We start from the raw sequence: 23,444 nt of genomic DNA, 5'->3' as shown, positions 1-23,444 counted from the left end.
ATTACATGCCACTGATAACCGCGCTATCATGCGCACCTTATTCTACGCCGTCTTATACCGAGTGGTCTTTCAAGTAATAAGTCACATGGCGCGAACGAAACACGGCCTTGTCGATCTCCGTCCTTCCTTGCTTCAATTTTTTTTGGTCGCGATAAAAATAAAGGAAAAAAGGGAAAAAAGTATTTCGTATTACATAATTATACCCATGACCTTATTCCGCAAATAAAGAGCAAACTGCTACCTGGCGAAGATGGAAATCTCGTTTACGTGGGTTACTGTTTCCTTTTAGTCACAGAGCAGGTTTCGAAATATCCTGCTATTGAATTTGGAATATATCTTGACACATTGATAGTCTGATTGAGGGATCCAGACGAAACATTTGATACAAATGGCTGTGAAAAAATTGTGAAAATCGAGTTTTCGTAGAAAGTCCCTGTGCTTCTAATAATTTCACCTTAGAGTTATCGACGATTAAACTATAATATGACACTTGTATTAAAGAAATGGAAATGGAAGCTTTGTGAAAAAATACATAATGTAACGAGAAAAACTAGCTTCTATTTATACATTTTAAGAAGAATTATTAGTCTCCAGTGATGCACCAAAGCTGTAAAATCTCTCTGAACAATTACGAATTCACCATTCTCATCACTGTGCTAGTTCAGGTGTTAAATTAAAACACGTTACACAGTATCGTTCCTAACGTGTATTTTATTTCTGGAAAAAATACGCCTGCACTAATTTTATACCACCGAGCCTCTTCATCAACAGTTTCACTTGAATCTTTGATGCACAAACGCCTCTGAAACATTTGCTATTCTCTTGGCGTGACAAATAATATCAATTTGACACGGACGATTAAATCGTTCCGATGCGTAGTCGTAGCTGATTACCGATTCCGCGGCGTACTTACAGCTTAGGGGTGCTTTCCAAGTAAAATAAGACGCGTATCTTGTTCTACATCATTGGGTCACGAGCATCGTCGTCGAATTCCGAGAATCGGATTTGCGAAGCGTGATTTTTGCAAGATCGCTAGCGAAGTAGGCGAATTCAATAGCGATCCGGATCTTCGATCGCAGAAATCTCGTGGCTGACGCGTGCGTTGCGGCTTTCGTAATCATTGCACGGTGTATGCATTATTTATATGCTGAATTTCACGATAGAGGCTGTCCTTTCGAAAGATGTTAGACTCGTGCAACGCACAGACTCCATAAGTTCCTCAGGAAACTTCTTCGCCTTCTGTGACTTTTTGTCCAAGTATTTCATCATAAAAATGTGCTGGAAAATGTGTTTGCCTGTTTCGACATATATACTTGATATATCATGAAAATTCATTGATTTTACAATTTTACGTACAGATAAATAGGAGTTGAGAATTTAAATATATGAATTGAATCTGCAGTGATGCCATTAATCAGGGAATAATTAAAATTTCATTTCAGTAAACGGTGTTCCAATGTAGTCTTATTTAATTGCTTTTCTTATTGTTTTATTGTTTCCTGGATTCGTCTTACAATCTTAGAGTTGTTAGTCTTTGATTGACACATACCCTATAGTGAATCTTTGTTAGTGTATTTCTATTAACGTTGAATATATATATTTCAGAGCAGCAATTATTAGAAATTTTCGTTCATCGATCATATACGTCTATTGCGTATGTTACTAATGTACGTAATTATCACCGCTTACTAATGATGTATGTAACGATTTACGTGAACCTATCAACAAGAACTAGTTTCATTAGTCGTTCCATTAACACTACTATTCCAATTACACAGCTGATCGGAAGTATCTCGATTAAGCTATTTAACATTATCCTAGAGGATTCGATCATTGATAATTAACTACATTTACCATTAATCGATATCCAATCTTATGGAATTTTCTCACGAATCTGCATTAATAACAGAGATTTCTAGCATCGATCGAAAACTTCAAATACTCTAAAGGAATTTCAATACTTCTGTGAGACACATAACTACATACATATTTCATACTTGCAGTATGGGTAGCCTATGGAAAAATGTTGCAAAGACACGTTATCGATGGTGTTGCCCAGTTTGTAAAAGAGCAAGAGGCAAAACTCGACGCGACGCTAACGAGGGGATAAAAATGCGGCAACGAATTCGCCGTTAGTTACCGAACGACCCTCGTATTTTACTGTCCACCCTTCATCGATACAAATTATCTTTGGCGCATACCCTCCCCCAGATTTATTAGCGCAATGTTTCGACGGCATAAATAACGAGCGCAGCAGCGGCTGAGAGAGACGCGAAAGTAATTAGTTATACCCATCGGTGGTTAAAGGGTCGAAACAGGAAATGCTAGTCGCGCGCGCGAGCCCTAACATCACAACTCAGAGGCGCCCCCTGGCTTGGATTTTTTCACACGATTATTTATGCGCCGAGTCGACTCGACTAACAGAGTCGGCTTACAAGAGTCGAGCCGAGAGACAAGACGAGTCGCGCTGAGTCAACCGTGTCGTGACGAACAACGTCTACCCGGTTTGTGCGTTTCTTCTTCTCTTCGTCATCTCCGTTTTCACACGTGCCCTCGCCAGACGCGACTGGTCGATTGTCCCTCGTGTAGCGAATGGAAGGAATGTCGCGCTACGAGGCTTCACGAGACTCACTTTCAACGTCGACGCTCTGCAGAGCAACTCTCGATCCACGCGAACCACACAGAAAGCGCCCATCCGATTCGAACGAGACAAAGAAGATACGTATTTTTTGACTGAAATTCGAAATACATATTTGCGGTGGATCGCGGTTCGCAGTCGCTGTTACCTGGCTTTCAACGCGAAGTAAACGACAGAGGCGAGGTTCCAGAATGCATACGAACATTGTAGTAAATTACAGGCGTCCTGTCACGGAGAATCGTCAGCACGCCGATTCGCAGGAATTTCGTTGCTGCGAATGGAGGCCTCCCGCGTCTCCGGAGATCTTGTGGAAATTAATTTTCGCTGGGTGGAGTATTTTTGCCAGCGGCGGAGGGAAAGTTGAGCCACGTTTATACATCGAGTAACTTTTGTTCGTGTCCTATAAATTTCTATATACCGTTGCATAGGCGTGTCTAGCGTGGTAGGTCATTCTATACGGCGTGTACACAGTGTACACGTTATAACGCATTGACCGGTATAACGTCAGCACGGTGTAAAAGTTTATGCGAGTTTCGTTTACGATGAACCGAGTAATCGAAATGGGAATTCATAGGGGGCAGATACGTTGGCGGGCGTCAGCCGCTGGTGGTAGCCTTGCAAAACCAGCGATTAATCCGTCGTTGGCGGAATAACCGCGACTCGTAAATTCTCGCGGCACTTTTTGTCGTGGTTCAACGTAAACTTAGCGTATACAAATTACGCGGAGCTCCTCACGGTTTTTGCGTCTGCTCGCCTCTCAGGAAATCGCGTGCGTACGTTTTACGTGCACCGTATACCGCCTGGACTTCCCTTCGTTCAGGTTACGCGCAGTTTCTCTAGCCGAAGCATGCGATCAGAGAACGCATCTAAAGTTCTCGATGCCTCTTCGCCGCTGCTCGTGAGTAATTTCTGCTTTGAAAGAGCCAGGTAACTCGACGAGCGAGAACGTGCCCGTTTTCTTGCTTCGTGGTTAAACTGCACTCGCGCTCACGCGTACGATCCGTGGAATTGTCATGGCCGATCGTGGTCGATTTATATCCGTAATTTCTATGTTTGTCGATCGCGTATAAGTCGCGCGCGCTTTTTGCCGGCGACGTATACACGCGGCGCGCATATTAACGCGTTGCCTGAACGCATTCGCCGTGTTACGTGCGCGCTCCCGCGCTTCTTGTACGCTACAAATGCCGCTTGACTTCGGTGAACAGGGAAACTAGTCCATCAAATGTTGGTTACTATCATCTCCGTGGATCGTTTGTCGAAAGTTGCGTTGATGATCAGATGATAGGAAATCGATTGTTGAAACCAATTAAACCGCGGATGTTTATGCGTTTATAAGAAATTTTAAGGTGCAAAAATTTGCAGAATGTATGTATTGTGAAAACACATATATTATCGTATTTATTTATTTCAGTCTGATAGCACAAAAATTGGATTTGGTTTTCTACGATTTACAAATATAAAAAAAGATTAAAACTAACGTACAGATAACCACAGTAGCATAAAATTATATCAATTCATTACTTTACCACTACGTAAATATTCTACCCATCACACTTTATTTATTCCTACATTTACTTCTACATTTGCTCCATCATTCGTTGCTTATCTATTTCTTATCTTTATTTGTATTTTATTTCCCAATAATTACACTTTTCTTCGTCCTTGTCTTCTGCTTCTACTCCCCTCTCTTTGTTTTATATGGAAAACTATATAAATTAATTCAAGTAAAGTGTACATTATAATATCTACTAGGTAAAAGGAACTTCTCGTTAGGTTTCATCTTTTTGATCATTTTGAATAAAGATACTGTTCCCTTGTAAAGAAATAGAAAATAAGTACGTGGTATCTTCGTAAGTTACTAGCAATCAGGTGAAAATTTCAGTTATTTTAAAAACAATCTTAAATTTATTTAAAGGAAGTGATCGTGATACAGGTAGTGCCTTGAATCAAGCAGACATTAACATTCAGTGAATCATTCGTTTCTAGATGTTACTCAGCATTGTTAAAATGCACTCTTTATTACTTAGATTCATGGAAGATTGACACAATAAAGCGTGCATTATGAAAGCCATCCATGGAGTCTGCTGAAATAATTTGAAAGTCATCCATTCAGATTACTTTGTGACTCGATGTCAATCAGGTATCCAATATCTTAAAAGCTCTAACGTGTTATGTAAGTTAGATATTCAGTATAATATACTAGCTATTCTGCGTTAAATATACATTGATCCATGACGTTCTTAGCTGCTTACTCCTTCCTGAAAGCATACTCGATTGAAAAGGTACCCTTTTGATTGTCTTTATGTAAACACAGGAACATTATGCCTTTAGAATCATTACTCTTTACCGTATATTTTCACAAGCGTTCGCACACACAATATTTCCAACAAAAGTTCAATCATTCACCTATTCAGTAGGTTTAGCACTCTTATTGGCAAATATTATTCAGATCACGTATTCTCCATCAATCTTTATAGAAATACTCGTTCATTTCCCAAAGTATCAGACTCCCTGAGGCTTCCCTTTCCCAGGAGGTTGAATATCTCTTCAGCGAACCCTATATGTACTCATCATCCCAGACTTGGCACACAAAAATTACTCAAAATAGGATCCAGCAACGAAGCAAGGAAAAAAAAACAAAATAGTAAAATGCGTTGCATAGAAAATATTACCCCAGATTTAGGTATATAAAAATTACTCAGGATAGGTTCCAGTAACAAAACAAGGAAAAAACAAAATGCGTCGCATAGAAGATATTACCCTAGATTTAGATACATAAATATTACAAAACACGGAAAGAAACAAAGTAATAGAACGTGTCACGTAGAAAATATTCACCGCTGTAAATTCAAATACGTAAAAACTTCTCAGAAGAAACGAAATAGTAGAACGCGCCACGTAGAAAAGGCGTCTTGTTTCGAGTTTTTGATGAGAACCTCGCGTCCCAGCGTCGAATTTCATCGACTTTTCGAGGTTTCCGAACCTTGAGACAGCCCCAACGAAATAGGGGAACGTCAGGTCGATGGGAATGAGATATCGCATAAAGCCCCGAGACGAAGTGGAAGGACGAGGAAACTCCGCGAAATAGGGCGAAGAACAAAGCAGGAGAAAAAGGATCGCGTGGGGTTGGCTAACGTTTAAGCCGGAGGAGCGGGTAACTGGTCGTGTCTCGTGCCATTTTATTTGCTCCCTCGGGAACGAATCTCATCTGTAGAGAGAAAATGGCGAGAGAGAGAGAGAGGGAGAAGAGAGACCAGTCTTTGATCGATACACGTTCGAACCACAGTTCTCACCCCCCCCTTCGACGTGCTTTTTTGCATTCGAAGTGGCCTACAGCTGGAGGCACAGCTGATGGGGCATACCCCTGGCTCGAGGGGTCGCGCACTTTTCCTACCCTTCTTCCAGGTCAGGGGACAGTTTCGTTGACGTTCGGTTGTAATCGATTTATCCCCGGCTTTGCCATCCTAGCTTAACGTTCTACATGCTGCACGGAAAATATTGCTGGAGCACATATGTAGCGACAAACAAAGAGTTGCTCTGCACCATTTCATGCTATTGTCGACTTTTGGGACCTTCGATGACGGAAGAAAGACGGAATATTCTTCGAAAATGAAAAATACTAGTTTGTTATTTTGAAAAAAAAAAAAAAAAAAGAAAAAGAAAGAAATTCACGTTATATTTCAAGAGGACTGGTCGAGCAACTATCGAAAGTAGCTAAATCATTCAAACACGAGACGCTTGTACTTGCCGGCCAATAAATACTTGTCGACAAGGTAAACATACGTATACAATGCTAGGCGCCTGGTTTCATATTTCAATGAAAAGGTTTACAAGACAATCCACTCAACGGGCAGCGGCGTCCCGATCGTCCCTCCACCTTGAAACAAAAGTATCGAACCGCTTCTATGTATTTGCTGGGTTTATGTTTATATTCTTGACGAACGACGAAAGACTCGCTGATATTCCCAAGAGAGGAATACGTTTGCACGTATTGTCGCAAAAGCGTGGAGGAGAAAATCTAATATGGCCGATAGGCGCTATGGTGTGCTACCTGTTTTCTGACAGAGAGAAGACAGTGGGAGAGGGAGAAACAGAGATGGAGAAGCACATGTCTCCGGTCGTCCGGTCGGCAAAGGTTTGAGGTAGGTCGATCGACGAATGACTCACCCTTCGGTTTCTCTCGAGAACGATCGGGAGAGCCACTCGTTGGGCGGAGTGGCTTCCACGGTGGGCAGCACGTCCCATTATATCCGCCGTGGCTCATTAATATCGTGACATCCAATATCGTGTAATTATAACTGAACCATGCTGTCCGCATAAGTCCCGTGGCGAATACGGCCCCCCCCTCACGAACCACAATAATGAATCATCGGCCACGAGTTAAGCGTGGCTCGTTATTTTGCAACTTTCTTCCATATTGGTTTCAACTTTAACTGCGCCCAGCGTAAGATAATTGGCCGCAGGCGGTGGTATATCGTAGTCGAGAAAACTGATCTAACCGTGAATGGAGGACAGGAGACAACCGTGTCCCGTAAACTTCGCGATATTCGAGACACGATTTAAGTCGTTTGCTATCGTTCCCCCGTTCGATATATCGTTGCTCTTTGGTGGCGATGAAAATCGATATTTACCAAGGAGCGGGATGGTGATTGCGAAGACGTCTTCCGTTTCGATGAACGGATAAGATACATTAAATAGTAATCGGAACCTATTTTGACGAGTAGGAGGTGTACTCGAGGTTGAGAAATCGATAGAATCTAAATTCCTACTTCTTGGACGGTAATATAACGACAGATAAAAGGAGAAAATAAGGGGCAGAGATAATAGCTCGATTCCCCTAAGTACTTTTTACTGGAACGTTGTTTCCATATCGTCTTTGCACGAGCACCCGTGCGCATCCGCGAGTCCCTCGGCCTGCGAGTAAGTACCGCGTCCTTCGTTGCAGCGTGACCAAGCTGGCCATTTCCTCCGCGCCCTTTCCGACGACACGTAACACGTTCCCGCGGTAGAAAATCAACGGTCTTTCGTAATCTGATTTTTCTATCGCGAGACCCCGAGACGGCACACAATGTGTATCCTTTCTTATGTGTGAGTACGTGTATAGTAGCGTGTATGTGTCTAGAACGTTCTCTATGGAACACGAAACACACACTGGTACAGTCGTCGCGTATCGGGCCGGATAGCGGACGTATCGGATAGAGAAAGAGAGAGTGAGAAAGAGCGAGAGGGGTCGGCGAGATAGGCATAGCGTGCGCGGTTGGAAAGAAAGGGAGAAGAAAGAAAGGCTGGTCACGGGACAGACAGAGAAAGATAGGAGAAGAAAGAGTAGGAGGAGAATGAACGCAGTTGGGCGGCCGTGTCAGTGGAGTTCAATCTTAATATAGTGTGACCCCCACTGCCATTCGAGACACTGTCGGATGCAACTGCAGTTGCAGCGGCTGCGCGAGGGAAAGGGAAAAATGGACGCGGTGCCCGACAGACGAAGAAAGAAGGAAACGTGGCAGAAGGAGACATTGGCGGTGGGAGGGTAGAAGAGAGAACGCGAGAAAGAGAGGCCACAGTGAACGGGTGCGTGCATTGCACCTTATCCCCCTGTCCGGCGAGTGTGCCTCGCTCGGTTATTTCAGAGACATCGGCCCCGAGAGAGTCGCGAGCGAGACACGTATATATATACACATACATGTATGTATCTATATGTACACGTGGATACCGCTTGTATGTATATATATGTAGATGCATCTACAGATCGTGTATAGACACGACCGTGCACACGCGCGAGAAAGAGAGCTACGCATAACGAAACGATGCGTGCACACGCACGGGATTGTTCAGACGAGTGTCATCGATCTATTTCAAGAAGAGGCTGGAATTTCTGGCCTTCGAAAGGGGTCAGAGGGGGTGATGAAGGGAAACGTGTATGTAAAGAGGGAAGTGGAGAAAGGAAGAGAGGGGAAAGGGAAATAGAAGCAAGAATGTACATAAGTACGCACCTGCGCAATGCATCCGTTCAACTCGGTGGTCGGCGCACGAATGACCACTCGTTTGTACATTCGTACCTAAACTCAGCCAGCTATGCTCACGTTCAAAGGACGTCTACGATTGGCGCTGAGTCCGACCAATCAGTGACTAGTTTTCCTGGAAGCTAGTGGATATCACCATGACCGTGCGTCGGACGTGGTGCACGTTGATCACGTTGTGGCTACTTGTTCCACGAGTTTAAAATTTTTCTACTTCAATTGCACTTACGTATAATCAAATCTCTTTAGTAGCTAATTCATTAAGCTATTCTACGATAGCACAGTCTATTTAGAGTTCGTATTTTTCTACGAACTCCATGATTAATGTTCCATAAAAAGGAGAAAGATTGAAGGAAATAAATGGAAGCCAGCCATGCGATCGACGTGCCGTTGCTCGTTTTTAGCCTAGTCTCCGTCACGAGCAACCAACACTCGTGACTCGCGAGTTTATCGGCGTTATTGGAGTTTCCTCGGATGTTCCAGCGACTTGGCCAGCATGTTGGGAGGAAGGGGGAAACCGAGAGGCGACGTGACGAGGAAGGGACGATATGGCGCGGAAAGGGAGGAGAGAATAAAGTGGTTGAGGATCGGGCGAGGTAGTGGGGCGAGCGGTGGTACTCGGCCGTTGCATTGTGGGGGTGTTGGCCTTCAACTTGACGGCGCAGTTTCACTGACCTGCCTGAGAAACTCGTGATATCCACGCGGCTCGTGCCCCACGAGCAGACGTACCGACGCACGAATGTCCAGAGACGCCAAAGGGTACCGCTACTTTAAGGGCCCACGGTCCTAAATAAACTTACTACGCCATGTAGCGACCGGAGCGCCTTGTATCTGAACATCGTTTCACATTTGTTTTGTATCATAAACGTGGCAAACGTAGTTTTTTCTAGTCATTGGAATGCATATTTTCCGGTTTGGGACCGGGTCGTTGATACTTATGTCGAACAGGTTTGGAAAATTATTGGATGTCTTATTTACGGCTCATAAATAGCGCACTTAAAATAACGTTATTTAGCAGTGATTTTTACTGTACGAAAGTATCAGGTAGAATATTTTATATGGTATTGTTAAACGTTCTTAGGTATCGGAAATTTGGCAACAAGACTCTAAAGTTTTTTACTGACAGAACCGTGGGTTTTTCGAGTTTATGCGTTTCAATAAAATATTTAGAGAGGAAAACAAAACGAGGGGTAAGCAAGGATATTGAAACAACCATAGTTATATTAAAAATATCTCTTATAATTATAGTAACTGTGAGTGGACTAAACTAGCGAGTTTAATCAACTGTACAAAAATACAATGAGAATAAACTTAAGAACTTGGAAAGAGATATGTTATAGTCATGGTTGAGATTGATATTAGATTTAAAATGGCATCAGCGATACTTTCGTTCGCTGACATTCATGGTTGGCTAAATCAGTAAAACGAGAGGTAAACGAACGATTCCGATCCTTAGCGGTCTTTTTCGGGTCGACTACATCGATACCGCCCACGGTCGTCGGCCAGTCGTCGAGGAAACGACGAGTATCTCTCAGGCAAGGCATTTGGTGGCTGTAATTAAAGCAAAAGACCAGCTGATGGCCCTCCGAGTTTCTGACCCTCTTACACGACCTTTTTCCCTCCTCCTTCCTACGCTTGAAAATGTACTACCTTGTGCGTTTCTAAGAAGTATGGTAGCTACAGAATTTTTGTATCTCAACCGGAGAAGTATCCTTTTTTGGAACCTTATTCTCGGAACATCGTCAGTAGGCTCATACGTAGGAATTTGAGGGAAATGCAAGGGATGGAGAGGCATACAAAGTGGGAATGTCAGGAACAGCTTCGCGAACGATCGGAATTTTGATATCGATCAATTGTAGACGCGTAATCGGTGCTCTATATAATGGCCGGTGGAAACGTGGTCGGATCAAAGTAACGAGCTTGGCAAGTTTAGCGTGTAGATATCGCAAATCTGTCGATAACGCCGACCAATGTGTGCGAACTGTACACTATGACCGCTAGTTTCTAAGACGCGTATATAATCCAGCTGCCGGCTATAGAAGCGTGTAACTATTGATCCAGCGGCCTCTGGAAAGAGAGCCGCTGCTACTAGCGGCTGCTGCAGATTTCAGCAACGTCATTCGAGGGAGAGTGACGTATCGTGGGAATAGAAGGTCCAAACTGCACTCTCGAGAGGGCTTTGCTCGGTATTGTACTCGACCGGAGAACAGACCACGTGCTTCACGTGCATCGGTTACGTGAATGGCACCTTGAATGAATAAGAAAGAAATCAACGGAATAGCGAATCTTGTTTTGCGACATCACAACGAGATGCCATAGACATACGGCCGAAGTGACGTGGACCTTTATTACGATTTTTATGCGTATTATATACATACATTTTCTAGAACGATTGGTTCTCGATCCTTTCAACCAGATCAACGTTGCGTTGCTGTTATAGTAGTATCATGACGAACGTGTAACCAGATCGACTAAATCATTCGTACGATCGGAAAGCTTCGGGTCGTAGCGTGTATCCGGACGATCGTCGATTCGAATCACGAGCATAATTCATTTCGAGACCGAAGTCGAACATTCTGCCGAACCTATTACTCCCTTTTCGTCCTTTACGATTTCGCGGTGCGTGCAAAAAGATGCGAAAGAAAAAGGAGAAGAAGAATTCGAAGACGAAGAAAGGACGAAGGATCGGGTCGAGCTGCTCAGGTCCCGGTCGATCCTCTCTTTCGTCCCTTTTGGTCCCTTCGATAGAGGCAGACAAAGGCAAAAGGCGCCTTGCGTTCTCTTCGATGCAGTCTCTTTCACTCCTCTTTCTCTTCCACTCACTTTTCTCTTCGTCTCACCTCACCTTGGCCGCGGCCCTTCAACTGTCTGCGACCCACGCCCCACCTTCTCTTCCTCCATCCGAACTACCACTACTACAATCATCGGTACCACCATCGAGTTAGCAGCCACCTTCTTCGACCACGGGGAGCAACCTTCTACTTCTTCGTCGTCGTCGTCGTAGTCGACGATATTGCCTTCTTCTTTAACAGCGTGTCTTCGTTCGTCCTCTTTTCTGCCTCTTCTTTCTTTCCATTTCTCATTTCCTCCCGGCTGTTCTTCGGATGCATGTGCTCGTGAATGCCACTCCTATCGGTGTGCTTATACCGATCCTCGTCCACCTGCCTTCTCAGAGTTATTTAGCCAACCGAACCGCCCTAATTCGCTGTAGGCGAATTTCCGGAACGGGGGAGAAGCTTGGATAAACGGAAACTCGACGGCCTATCCGTCGTTTATATGCCGTTTCGCGATGAAAGACGATCATCGATCGCGGTTACCTCCGATTCCAAGCGTCAGTTTATGATTTTCGTTACTATTTCTTTTTAGAAGCGTTAAGCTTGTACACCATCGATAAACCGCGGATTTCGATTATATTTTTATGAATACAGCTAAAAAAAGTGGAGCCTAAATAGGAATTTGCTTCACTTACAAAATATTATCGTCTAGTTTCGATACTTTATGTATCTCTGAATGTTATATTTATATCTTATCTATATATATGTCTTATAAATATGTCTATACTTATCTGCATTGTGTGAACTTGCGCACGTTCAAATTTCCTATAAATGCATGGAAGTACAAACTCTAGTCAGGAGTTACCCTTCGAACTTTCCGTTACCTTTCGAAATTGCAGAGATTTAATGTCGAAGAATCTCAAGTGTATTTGCGAGAGTTATATTTGTTGCTTATGCAATGGTAGTTAAGGAATTTCTAGTTAACGAAGGTCGACTATTTTTAGAGGTATTTATACGAAGCTCTCATTCTTCCATATCATGCTTGTAAATCGCAAAATTCACAGTGTCTGTAAACGATTTGAATTGTGCCAAGGGAGTTGAATATTGAAGTTTCACGTGCATAGTAGATAATGAATTTTACACAATTTTACAATGAAAAATGTGTGGATATATGCTTGGACTCGATCGCATTATGCATTTAGTTGAACTTTATAATGTGCCGTTCCGAGACATGTTATTAACTCACTGGGACGAGCGTTCCTCTTTGACATTCCTGAATCCGTATACATTATTCAGTAGTTGGACAAATTATATTGCCTAGCTTATGGTCAATTAACGGTAACCGATAGGTTTATTACGCGATTCGCTGTCGTGTTTTATAGCATCTTGCGATTTGGTGCGTTCGAACACTTGCACGGTTTAAATCTATTATTAGTAATTGAATTTTAATTAAGGAAAACGTACAATTTTGGAACTTCGTCAAAAGATTAAAATGACGAGGAATATTCAATATTTGATTGGCATAGAGAATTTATTAATACTAAAATTATTATTAATGGGAATATTAAGAAGAAGCAAAATTCAACGGCGACGATTTAAAAAATTAATCAAATCTGTCAAATTAAATTTCCATAAATATCTTTATAAACTACATTTATGGTATATTATATATATTAATTTAATTAAAATTTTTTATTTCTTAAATTCACATAGATATAGCTGTATATATATACATATTATGTACAAAGCATAGTCTATTTAATTAAGAGTCTTATAATGGTTAACGAAACAAATTCTTCGTTCAATCAAAATCCTATCAAGCGTTATTTTTATAAGTCTGATGAGGCACCGATACAGAACGGTTCTCCGCAGACTAGTCAGCCCTCTAATTTTTATTCCCCTCGATTTCTACGTCTTTCTTCTCGTCTACCCCACGGCCGGCCGGGAGGCATCTCGCCGTTGTATCCTTGGGCAAATTTATGCCTCTTCAGATTACGGATAATAATGGTTACCCTTGTGCCGTGGCCAGCTCGTCTTAACAATTTGCCAGCTAGAATTACGACCGACTTTCCCCCGCAGCGTTTTATCGCTACTACACGTTCTGGCCAGTGCACCTAGTCATTGGCATGCGATATCGCACGATTCCAACTTCGATTGTGAGAATTTTCATGAAAATTGCCCTCCATATACCTCCCTCCTCTTTTCCACCGTTTTTCAACTCAATAGTCACACGAGTGTTATCCGGTGTTCGCGTTTCAGCCTTTCAGGATACGAGTTCTCGATCGTAGAACATTCCGATTTAATCGAAGATCGTAACCTCGTTTAGCTACCAACAGAGGAATTGCATACTTTTGGCAAACGCACTGATCTCAAAATGAAATACGCGCTGGCGACGCTATATCGAATCCTTGAGCGAGAATTTATGGCGTTAACGAAGAAAGTGGGACGAATATATAGTCGGGTAATTTTTGGTCGCGGAAATTTCGAACGAAAGAACACAATTTTCGTTTGTCAGCTTCTCGTTCTTCAAACGGCAGACTAAATTGGTTTGGTAATGAGACGCGGGCAACGTTGTAATTTCCTCCCATTGGGCGCTACTTTTGCCCGTGTTTCTTCAAGGTCTCTTGAAAGTTCTGCGGCGTGTTAACGCGACGCATCCTTCGCGGTCCCGCGAGTTTATCGAAATCGGACCTGCATGCGCCGGGGAAGGGTTTCAAAGAACCACAAACCTTACAGTGGTGTGTCTCGTATATGGAGATTCAGCGGTTGAGAGAAAAACTGTGAAAGGGGTGGAGGAGCGGGAACGTGGGTAACCGTTGAATGAATATAATCGTCGAAGGTAAACCGGCTGGAAGGAAGAAACGAGACAGAAGAGAAGGTTGGGTACAATGGGTTCCGAAAATAAAGCGTGATCGATGAAACTGAAACAGGATTTACCCTAGCGATTCGAGGACATGCGTGGACGCGTTTCTCCTTACTTTCTTCAAATATTTTTGCGTTTAACCGTCACACACTTTTCACTTGGTGACTCAAGACTAGTGCGTGCATGTGCGCAAAATCTAAAATCGTTGGGAAAAAGACGCTTTGATTAACGAACGTGATCAATTCCTTGGTCGTCTATTATTACGCAGTTTCTATAGTACAATAATAGCGTTATGTCTGCGTGACTAACGACACTCACAGTAAAAATTCCGGCTGTATACTCGTTCCACCTTCTTTGTTAATCTCAATTTCGTTTTCCAACGAAAGAAGGATTTGTTATGTTTCAATCGATTAAACGAGTCATTTGTTGACGAAAATCCTCTAGGATTATTGCGTTCAAAATTAACAGAAACAAATTAATGCCAGTTAGATCGATTGCAATCTTTGCAAATATAGTTACGATGCGATTTATTTGTAACTTCTATACATAGATAAAAGAAATGATTACACCCGAGAGATTAGGAATCCTAGTAACGAATTGGGATAAGAAAATCTGTAGAATAAAATCGTAATTCTTATGTTTCTAAAATCTAAGGAATTTTATAAAAAGTCGGTCGAGAACGAACAAAATAAAGCTGAACATGAACGAAGAGAACACGGTACTTTTCCACGATAAATTTCCCGAATTTAGGAGAATACCGCGGATGAGAACGACCCTATCTCTGGTTATGGTCGCAATTACGCTCGCGCCCCCGAGACGACCTCGCGTCGCAACTTATGTCCCTTTCCTCTCGCGTTTAAACGCTTCGAACCGCGTCGTGGCGTGCAGTTAAGGCCATATCGATGTCAAGATTGTGCCGCAGCGGCCGTCCCTGAAGAGCCGTGGACGCCCGTGACATTGTCGCGTCGCGCAAGGACTGCGTAGTGAAGCAAGGGAACCGTCTAAACGATCCAAAGAACGTTTTCAGTCAGTGTTTTCTTTCCCTTTCTGGTACGTTACTCAATGGGCAAAAATGTCGTCCGATTTTGATCGAATAAATGGAGTTGCGTGTCGCTATCTGATGACCCTTTGGCTTTGTGGAAAGCTACGATCGATAGTCGGTTTCGTGATATTTATACGTGGCTCGTTCGGTCGATCATTTTGATTGACTTTCTTAGGATAATTATTATATAAGCCGCTTATTTGCTAAATCTGCGCAAAACGAAATGTAGGAAAAATCGATGAAATTATATAACATAAGCATCGATCGCTTTGGCACTTCAATATCAGAATGGAAGTTATACGAAAAAACATACGATCCACATAGAGAACCATCTTTTTGTCCATATATTTCGCAAGAAATCATTCGAATCTTCAAAAAAACATTGCTGTACGTCCACAAAGTCTCTGTTGTGAAAGTTACAAAATTGTATTACTCTGCCCAATGTACTAATTCCAGTTCACGGTATACGTATATAGTGTGCCGTCCCAACAACCTATCCGAATTACACTCGAGCGTATTCGAATCTATCGCGTGTCCAATTTCCACCTGAAAGAATCCAACTTTCCTGTACGATTCAAGTTCAGAAACGTCGTGTGATTTACGATGGCGACCGTTCGATAAACGCAATTAAAATGCTCTCTAATGAACGTGGAATCGTTCGGATGGCGGAGAAACGGATAGGAAGGAGGCAAAGGTATGCGAAGCCGGGGGCGGGGAGCTCCGCGTGTGTCGCGCGTTCGTTGGTGCGCCGAAGGAGAGAGTGAACTGAATGAAAGGGAGGTTGGTGAAAGAGAGAGAAAGGGAGAGGAGGATGCGAAGACAGCGAAGGATAGCCGCGGGAAGGAGAAAGGTTGGACGCTGGGAAGGAGACGGAACGCAGAAGGTGGCCGAGCGCGAAAGAAGGAAAGGGAGAGGAGTGGTTCACCTGCATTGCTAGCATTGCGCCGGCTCAAGGCCAGAGAGTCTGCGAGACCGAGGACCAGACCGGGTCGGGACCTCCTTCCTTCCAGTTTCCTGCACCCTGCCCTCTCTCTGCCTCTCCGCCGTCGTTTTCTTCCTTCTCTCCACATGGCATCCCACCGCTCTCTTACAGCTTCTCCTTTTTCGTACCACGCGCAGATCTCGCTATGCGTCTGTTGTTCCCCGCGTACAGACAATTGCGTCATGACAAAGAGTCTGCTCCTCCGACGGAGCACCGACACCGTCAACCACCTTCCGTAGAACTGCGATCAGTCGTAGGCTCGCGAGCTACGTGTACTTGGAAGGATGCAGTTTTTTCAGACTCTCGGTTGATTTGGCAGAGATGGGAGGAAGCGTGGGTCGTGAGGATAATTCGATGACTTGGTTGTTGGTACGAGCGAATTAAGATATATGTACTTGGGACGCACGTCTTGGCGAGGTGCAATTCCCTTGCTGATTAATGATTCTTCTGGTCATTTGTTTGATTTATATCGGCGTATAATTGCGTTTTATAGGTGGTTGTAGTTTTGTGAATGGAAAGGATTCATCTTAAGGATGGACTCGTAAGAATGACTTGCAGGATATGTAGATAAATCATACATATTTGTACTAATGCTATTTATCTTGAAGTGAGAAAGGACGATAGTCTTTAAATTTCGATATTCATAAGACTTGCTATATTCATATGATACGCGTATAAAATTAATTAAGAAAAGAGAAGGAGAGAAGGTCGATTACGTTTAGCATTTCGATATAATAGCGTTCTTAGAAAAACACGATGAAAACTTAATTTCGTGTGTTGGTTTCCAAGAAACTTGTAACTAAACGATCGTTTCTGGTTTGATTGCAGGTTGTAAAATCAAAGCACTGCGGGCGAAGACCAACACTTACATCAAGACCCCTGTGCGTGGCGAGGAGCCGGTGTTCGTGGTAACCGGACGTAAGGAGGATGTGGCGCGTGCAAAGCGCGAGATCCTGTCAGCCGCGGAGCATTTCTCTCAGATCCGCGCGTCGCGCAAGAGCTCGTTGGGCGCGTTGTTGGGCGCACCTCCTGGACCACCAGCGTCCGTACCAGGCCACGTGACGATTCAGGTACGAGTCCCGTACAGAGTAGTGGGCCTGGTGGTAGGACCGAAAGGCGCGACCATCAAGAGAATCCAGCATCAAACGCATACCTACATAGTAACGCCCAGTCGTGACAAGGAGCCTGTGTTCGAGGTGACCGGACTACCCGAAAGCGTGGAGGCTGCGAGACGCGAGATCGAGGCACACATAGCACTTAGAACCGGCACAGGAACGACCCTCGACGATTCGGAACTGCTAAGCGTGCTCTGTCGCGGTGGCTTGGGCTCGATCCTTGGTTGCCTCGATCCACCAGGCTCGAACGGTTCGAACGGATCAAGCGGAGCATTTTCCAGCAGCGGAAGTTGCAGCAGCTCGTCTAGTAGTTCCGGTGCACCTGGGTTAAACGATCTGGTGGCGATTTGGGGAGCCGGTATGGAAAGGGACGAAGGACTAGGCGAGTCGCCATCGTTCGAGTCCCAGACAGCGTCCGCCTCTTCGATTTGGTCGTTCCCGGGCGTTCCGTTGCCCTCGAGGCCATCACCGCCGGCGTCAGCGAGTCCGACGTCACCTACGGATTCACTGTTAGGCGGTGGACGACGAGAATGCGTGGTGTGCGGCGACAAGGAGGTCACCGCTGCTCTCGTACCATGCGGACACAATCATTTTTGCCTGGACTGCGGCAACCGGGTCTGCGAGAGTTCGGATCCTAGCTGCCCCATCTGCTCCAGGCCCGTCTTACAAGCGCTACGCATCTTCTCTTAAGCACCGATCAAAGCCAGCAGAGATCCTACAGACTTCTGGTACAGCGGCTGTAACACCGATTCTCACCATTAACAAACATCTGCTCTTCAATTTTTGGCGGCTCATCCAGGAACGACGGCGCTGGAGAACGCCCACCCCGAATTTTTCCGTATATTAAAAGCCTCGTGTTCCCCCGTTCGTTACGACTACGGCCGTGAGATTTCGCGTCGACAACGGGGGAGCGGACGCGCACAATGTCTCAATTCCACTGCTGCCAATAATCTCTTCTACGCGCCGGGAATGCCCTGATATAAATGCTAACTTGTCGCGTCGTTCCCGCCGACCGAATACAACGAAGTCAGCTTTTAAGTTCTACAAGAATATATAGAACGAGAGAGAGGGAGAGAAAGAGAGATTAAAAAGAAAGATAACATACTCGCTCATTCATTGTCATCGTTTTCATACTTTTACCTTCGGTATATAACGTAAAGTGTAGTAGATATCCTGGCTCGCAGGTTTATGCACAAGATCAACACGTCGAATGAATGGCGTCGGAGCTGACGCGTGACTGAGAGCAATGAGTGACACACTCGGTTCTCTGTGTTCGTATCATGGTGGACGTCACATGTTTCTGTTACGTGAAAGAAGGACGATTCGTTTGGCTTTGCCGCTTATGGGGTTGCCTTCGAACTATCGGGAAAAAGTTTGACGCGCACGGTTCGATACCTTCGTAGTAACGAGACTGTTGACCACCGAGATGTTACTTTGCTCGGATAAAATACGAATTAGTATTGAAGGTAGTGCGTTTCATATCGATTGCAATAACATTCCATTCGCTGATTGTATTCACGTCACGGTATATTCTCGTATTTTTCTACAAATTCTTTTCGAATCGAAGGCAGTCTAGATAATGGAATGGAACGAATTAATCGAATCAATCGAATCTCCATCGACAACATTTTAATTAGCCTAGACGTTATTTTTTTATATAATTGACAATCCACGAACGAGAGTCAGCACTCTTCAATAATACGTGCGAGAACGAAACATTCATAGTTTTTGAATATTTTTGTATGTTGTCCTTCTTTCACGTATCGATGCATGGAACGATTGAAACCGTAATTGCCATTGCGTTATTCTCCGCGAAACATTATAAAACACTATATCAAAGGTGCTTGCAAACACTGAGAAATAAAGTTTTTACGAATTCTATATTTTTATTTAGGAAGCGTACCAATCATCGTAAACGTCCTATTTATCGTTCTGAACGTTTTATGGAAATTACGAGTTTCGATTTCCATCAGCCATGATTTGGCTTTTGAATAGCCAAAAGCGCAGTTGCGGTGGTGTTCATTCGCTCTCTCGATCGCTACGCTCTTCGCGTCTTTTGCGATCACGTGATTGCTAGTTCAAAGATGGAGACGTAAGAACAGCTGATAATATAAAAACGAGATGATTTTGAAAAAAAAAAAAAAAAAAAAGAAAGGAAGGTGCGTATGAAGATCCTTTATTATTATTCTCCCTTATAACTAAACGAACAGGCAATGTGAATCTCAAAGAACATGTTAAAAATGCTTTTGTATGTTTTGTAAAAGTTTCCATGACGAATCGAGTATAATTTTGTCACGTGGTTGCAAGGTGTGTTTGATGGTAATCAATCAAACGGTTTCAATCGACGACAGTGTCAAAATGGAAAGGGATATAGAGGATGGTCGTGCATCTTTCGATAGTTCAGCTTTCGAAGTTTCTCTGCTAATAATTTATGGGATTAATCGAGCAATCGTAACAAATAGAATATCCTTGAAATATTTATTATCTCGTCACTCTTCCTATCTCATGACAAGTGAAAACTTTTCACGAAAGCGACTCTATCGGTAGATGTATCGACACACGATGGACTTTCGAGACCTGCGAGCTCGTCGTACATAATCGCAGCGAACGATCACCGAAAAAAAATTGCCCATATTTGACGTAACTTATAACCTAGTACACGCTCACTCATACCTATACATACACATTACAGGTACACATATTACAGACATACAGCCGATCTCATCATTATATATAACAAGCACACGTCGCACTAAAGAAGAAAGATTTAAAAAAAAAAGAATATACAGGGTGAGTGGTCACGTGTCCCTCGATTTGCCGCAAAATTACTTAGATGATAGTATTATTAAAAACGGCGTGCCCGTCTCACCCAGGTTCCTTCGCTACTAGAGTATTATATCTTACATTTATATAAGCGACATAGCAATTGAAATAATAATAATAATAATAATATATTATAAATATAAAAAAAACATAAATAAATATATTATATATAATATATATATATACATATATATATATGATGTCAGGAAAGAAAAGGCTGACAAGTAAGAAGGATAATATTTTATCGAGGAGATTTAGATTTTGTATTTTTCGCGCGTTTCGTCGACGGGACCTACGGGTGGTCGGGGACAGCTACACACGCCAGGCGACAAAATAAATGAAAATTATTATTAAGAGTTCTATAAGAAAAAGAAAATAAAAAAGAGCGAAGGCAAAAAAAAAGAAACAAACCTAAAGAAAAAAAAATCGAAAAATAGAGAAAAAGGAAAAAGGAGACAGCGCTTAAGGGGAAACAAAATGTTTTAAGATTATACGGTGCATCGCGGGAACGCGTGAACCAACTTCTCCCTGATTGCTGAAAGGTACGAGAACAAGGGAAAGAAAAGAAAGAAAGAAAGGAGAAAAAAAGAAATAATGCCGCCGATCGATTCCTAGGAGCGTATTCTTCGAGCCCTAAGGAATAATCCGAGTAATAACTTGTATCTTGTAATAACTTGATATATTTTTTGTTGTAGGGATCGACGACCCGTGTATATTTAGCTTTTCTTTCGACAAGTCGTGATTATATCATTACATATTGTATTATTCTATCGCATGGATATATATCGGATGCTATTAGTATGTGTCATTCTACTAGAGGAAGGACGAACTTGCATTTTTAGTTCTTCTATTTCACGGTATCTCTTTTCCTCGTTCTTCCTCGCGGACATCCTCTCGAACGATTGTCGCGATTTCCTGGATGTGCCACCAGCGTGCGCGTTTGGGGCAAGGAAATTGCGATACTCGTCGTTCAACACGAACGAGAGGGTGGCCGGTACGTGTCTTTACGTCCCGCTGTGTTACAATTCACTTTCTTCCTTTTTTTTTCTTCTTCTTTCAACGAGGAACAGTGTTACTCGTTGTTTGTTCGTGTAATCGTATTTCAGAAGGGAAAGAAAGCTGGACGAATGGTTTTTATCGGCTGAAGAACGCGATGAACGCGTTGGCCTGCTTCTTTTTTCTTTTTTCCCGATATTAAAAGTAGAAAAAAAACCGAGGGACGAAACTACTTCCCCTTTTTTGACTCCTATTTTATATTTATGCTGACTTCGATGTCGAGTACTATCGCCCGTTGTATTTTCCTCTAATTCTTTCACATTCACGTGATTCTTCCTCGTTGTCTGTTACTGCAACTGCTGCGCGAAGCTGTTCCTCTCCTTTTCCTTTTCTGTTTTCCTTCTATCTTCAAATCGTCGGAAACTTCTTGTCAATCGTTGCCATTTTTAAACAAAGATATGCTCAAGGCGCAGCTCCGAACAAGTCGAGGTATATTATTAATACATATTACATATAAAATATATATATTATATATAATGTACGTCATCCAATGTTGTCGGATGTTCGAATAGAAAGAGGATATTTTTTCGGTCGTTCGAGCTGCAGCTCTGTATAGCGGGTGCCTCGGTAGTTTCTCACCTAGACTCGCTCCCTTCGTTTTTTATTTTATAATATTGATTATTATTATTTTTATTTTGTAATGTCTTTTTTTAATCGTTCAGCAGATATCTTTGTTCATTATGCGTTTCGTTTTGAACGACCCCGTCCTAGCAAACCCTGATGTCCAAAAACCACCCCCTTTACCCGTGTCATTCTTTTCGTACAAAAGGAAATAATAAACAAGAGAAAACTCTTCCTTCTTGTCAAAAAGAACGCGTTCTCTTCGCGAGCTACCGGTTAATCGAAATAGACACAAGCATTAGGTACACACTTTCACACGGGCATACATACACTCCCTACGAACAAGTTCACACTCAGCTTTCATACAGAATCGCGCTACATTTTAGCGCCAATGTATATTAGATATGTATGTACAATATTATTATTTGTTGCTCCGCAGGACATCACTCATCCTGTCACGTATGAATGACGAGTTCACGCGTAGACGCATGAAATCCTTCTAAATGTACGTTTACACACATCCATACACTTGTACACATGTACATACACGTTCAAAGAACATACACACACGCGGACGTAATCTGACGTGCACTAACATAACACATATAAACACACATATAACACACATAGATCAAACACACGCGAAAATAAAGTCTTATATATATACATATGTATATTATAATCAACACTCGAGAGAGAGAAAGGGAGAGAGAGAGAGAGGTTTATTATATTTAAGTTCGAGGCAAATAAATTCTATATTTTTTCTATGTTAAGTATAAATTAGAGAGATTGTGAGAATGAATGAAAAGGAGTGAATGGTAACGGCAAAAGAAAATGAAAAGAAGTGTAAAAGATATGGTGATGACATAAACATATATTATATTATTATATTATATATATTATTATTATTATTATTATATTATATTATATTATATTATTATATTATATTCTATATATATACATATAAACTATATTTATAGGTATTCTCTTTAGCATCTACGTTCCGATATACGGGGACGCCGCCGCGCAGAGTATAATATAAAGGAACAAAAAAACAAAAAAGATGACGAAAAAAGAGAAAGACGGTCGGCGTGCTTGTACATGCATATGTAGATCATGCCAGATAAACTGTCATTAACTTCGCTGCGTAAAGTCTGATCTGATTCTCGCAATTCGAGATCAGAGAAAGGGGTGAGAATGGGTGAAGGGGAAGGGAAAGTACGAGAGGAAAAGTGAAAAAGGGAAAGAAAATGAAGGCGAAAAAGATACAGGCGCGAGTTTTCGCTCTTCTTGCGTTTTTTCTTGTTTCTTCTTCTTTGACGGAATTTTCGAATATCGCGCCGCAGTTCTTGTCGCGTGCTAGAGAAAAGACGGGGACTATCGACGATCGCGGAACGGACGGACGAGAATACGTCGCTGGACTCTGTGTGGTTGTGTTGGTATTTGCTCGGCAAAACTGCTGGTACTTGCTCGAACGTGGAGAAAGAACGGGTGAAACCGAAAACGTCTCGCGAGATAAATCGAGAGATGTCAAGGGTGGTGGAAAGGAATAACAGTGGGTGGTTGCCAAAAT

The 23,444-nt window shown here is 42.7% G+C and overlaps 2 protein-coding genes across 2 annotated transcripts in view; one reads left to right on the top strand and one right to left on the bottom strand.

The window, feature by feature from the left end:
• Positions 1–23,067, top strand: part of LOC117166260 (RNA-binding protein MEX3B) — a 63,166-nt gene extending 40,099 nt beyond the window's left edge. The window contains exon 2 of the mRNA XM_033350071.2: positions 17,145–23,067. Coding sequence (XP_033205962.1) covers positions 17,145–18,121 — 977 coding nt within the window. The 3' untranslated portion in view covers positions 18,122–23,067. The remainder of the gene's footprint in view (positions 1–17,144) is intronic.
• Positions 4,453–7,694, bottom strand: LOC143304001 (uncharacterized). The gene is given in 5 exon segments (XM_076626277.1): positions 4,453–5,938; positions 5,941–6,100; positions 6,102–6,122; positions 6,806–6,857; positions 6,860–7,694. Coding segments are annotated over 5 exon segments (426 nt in total). The 5' UTR covers positions 6,957–7,694; the 3' UTR covers positions 4,453–5,842.
• Positions 23,068–23,444: the final 377 nt, after the last annotated feature.

Source organism: Bombus vancouverensis, chromosome 2, assembly GCF_051014615.1.
Source record: "Bombus vancouverensis nearcticus chromosome 2, iyBomVanc1_principal, whole genome shotgun sequence".
Lineage (NCBI taxonomy): Eukaryota > Metazoa > Arthropoda > Insecta > Hymenoptera > Apidae > Bombus > Bombus vancouverensis.
The sequence above is the reverse complement of the archived record's forward strand: the minus strand, read 5'-3'. Positions and strand labels throughout refer to the sequence as shown.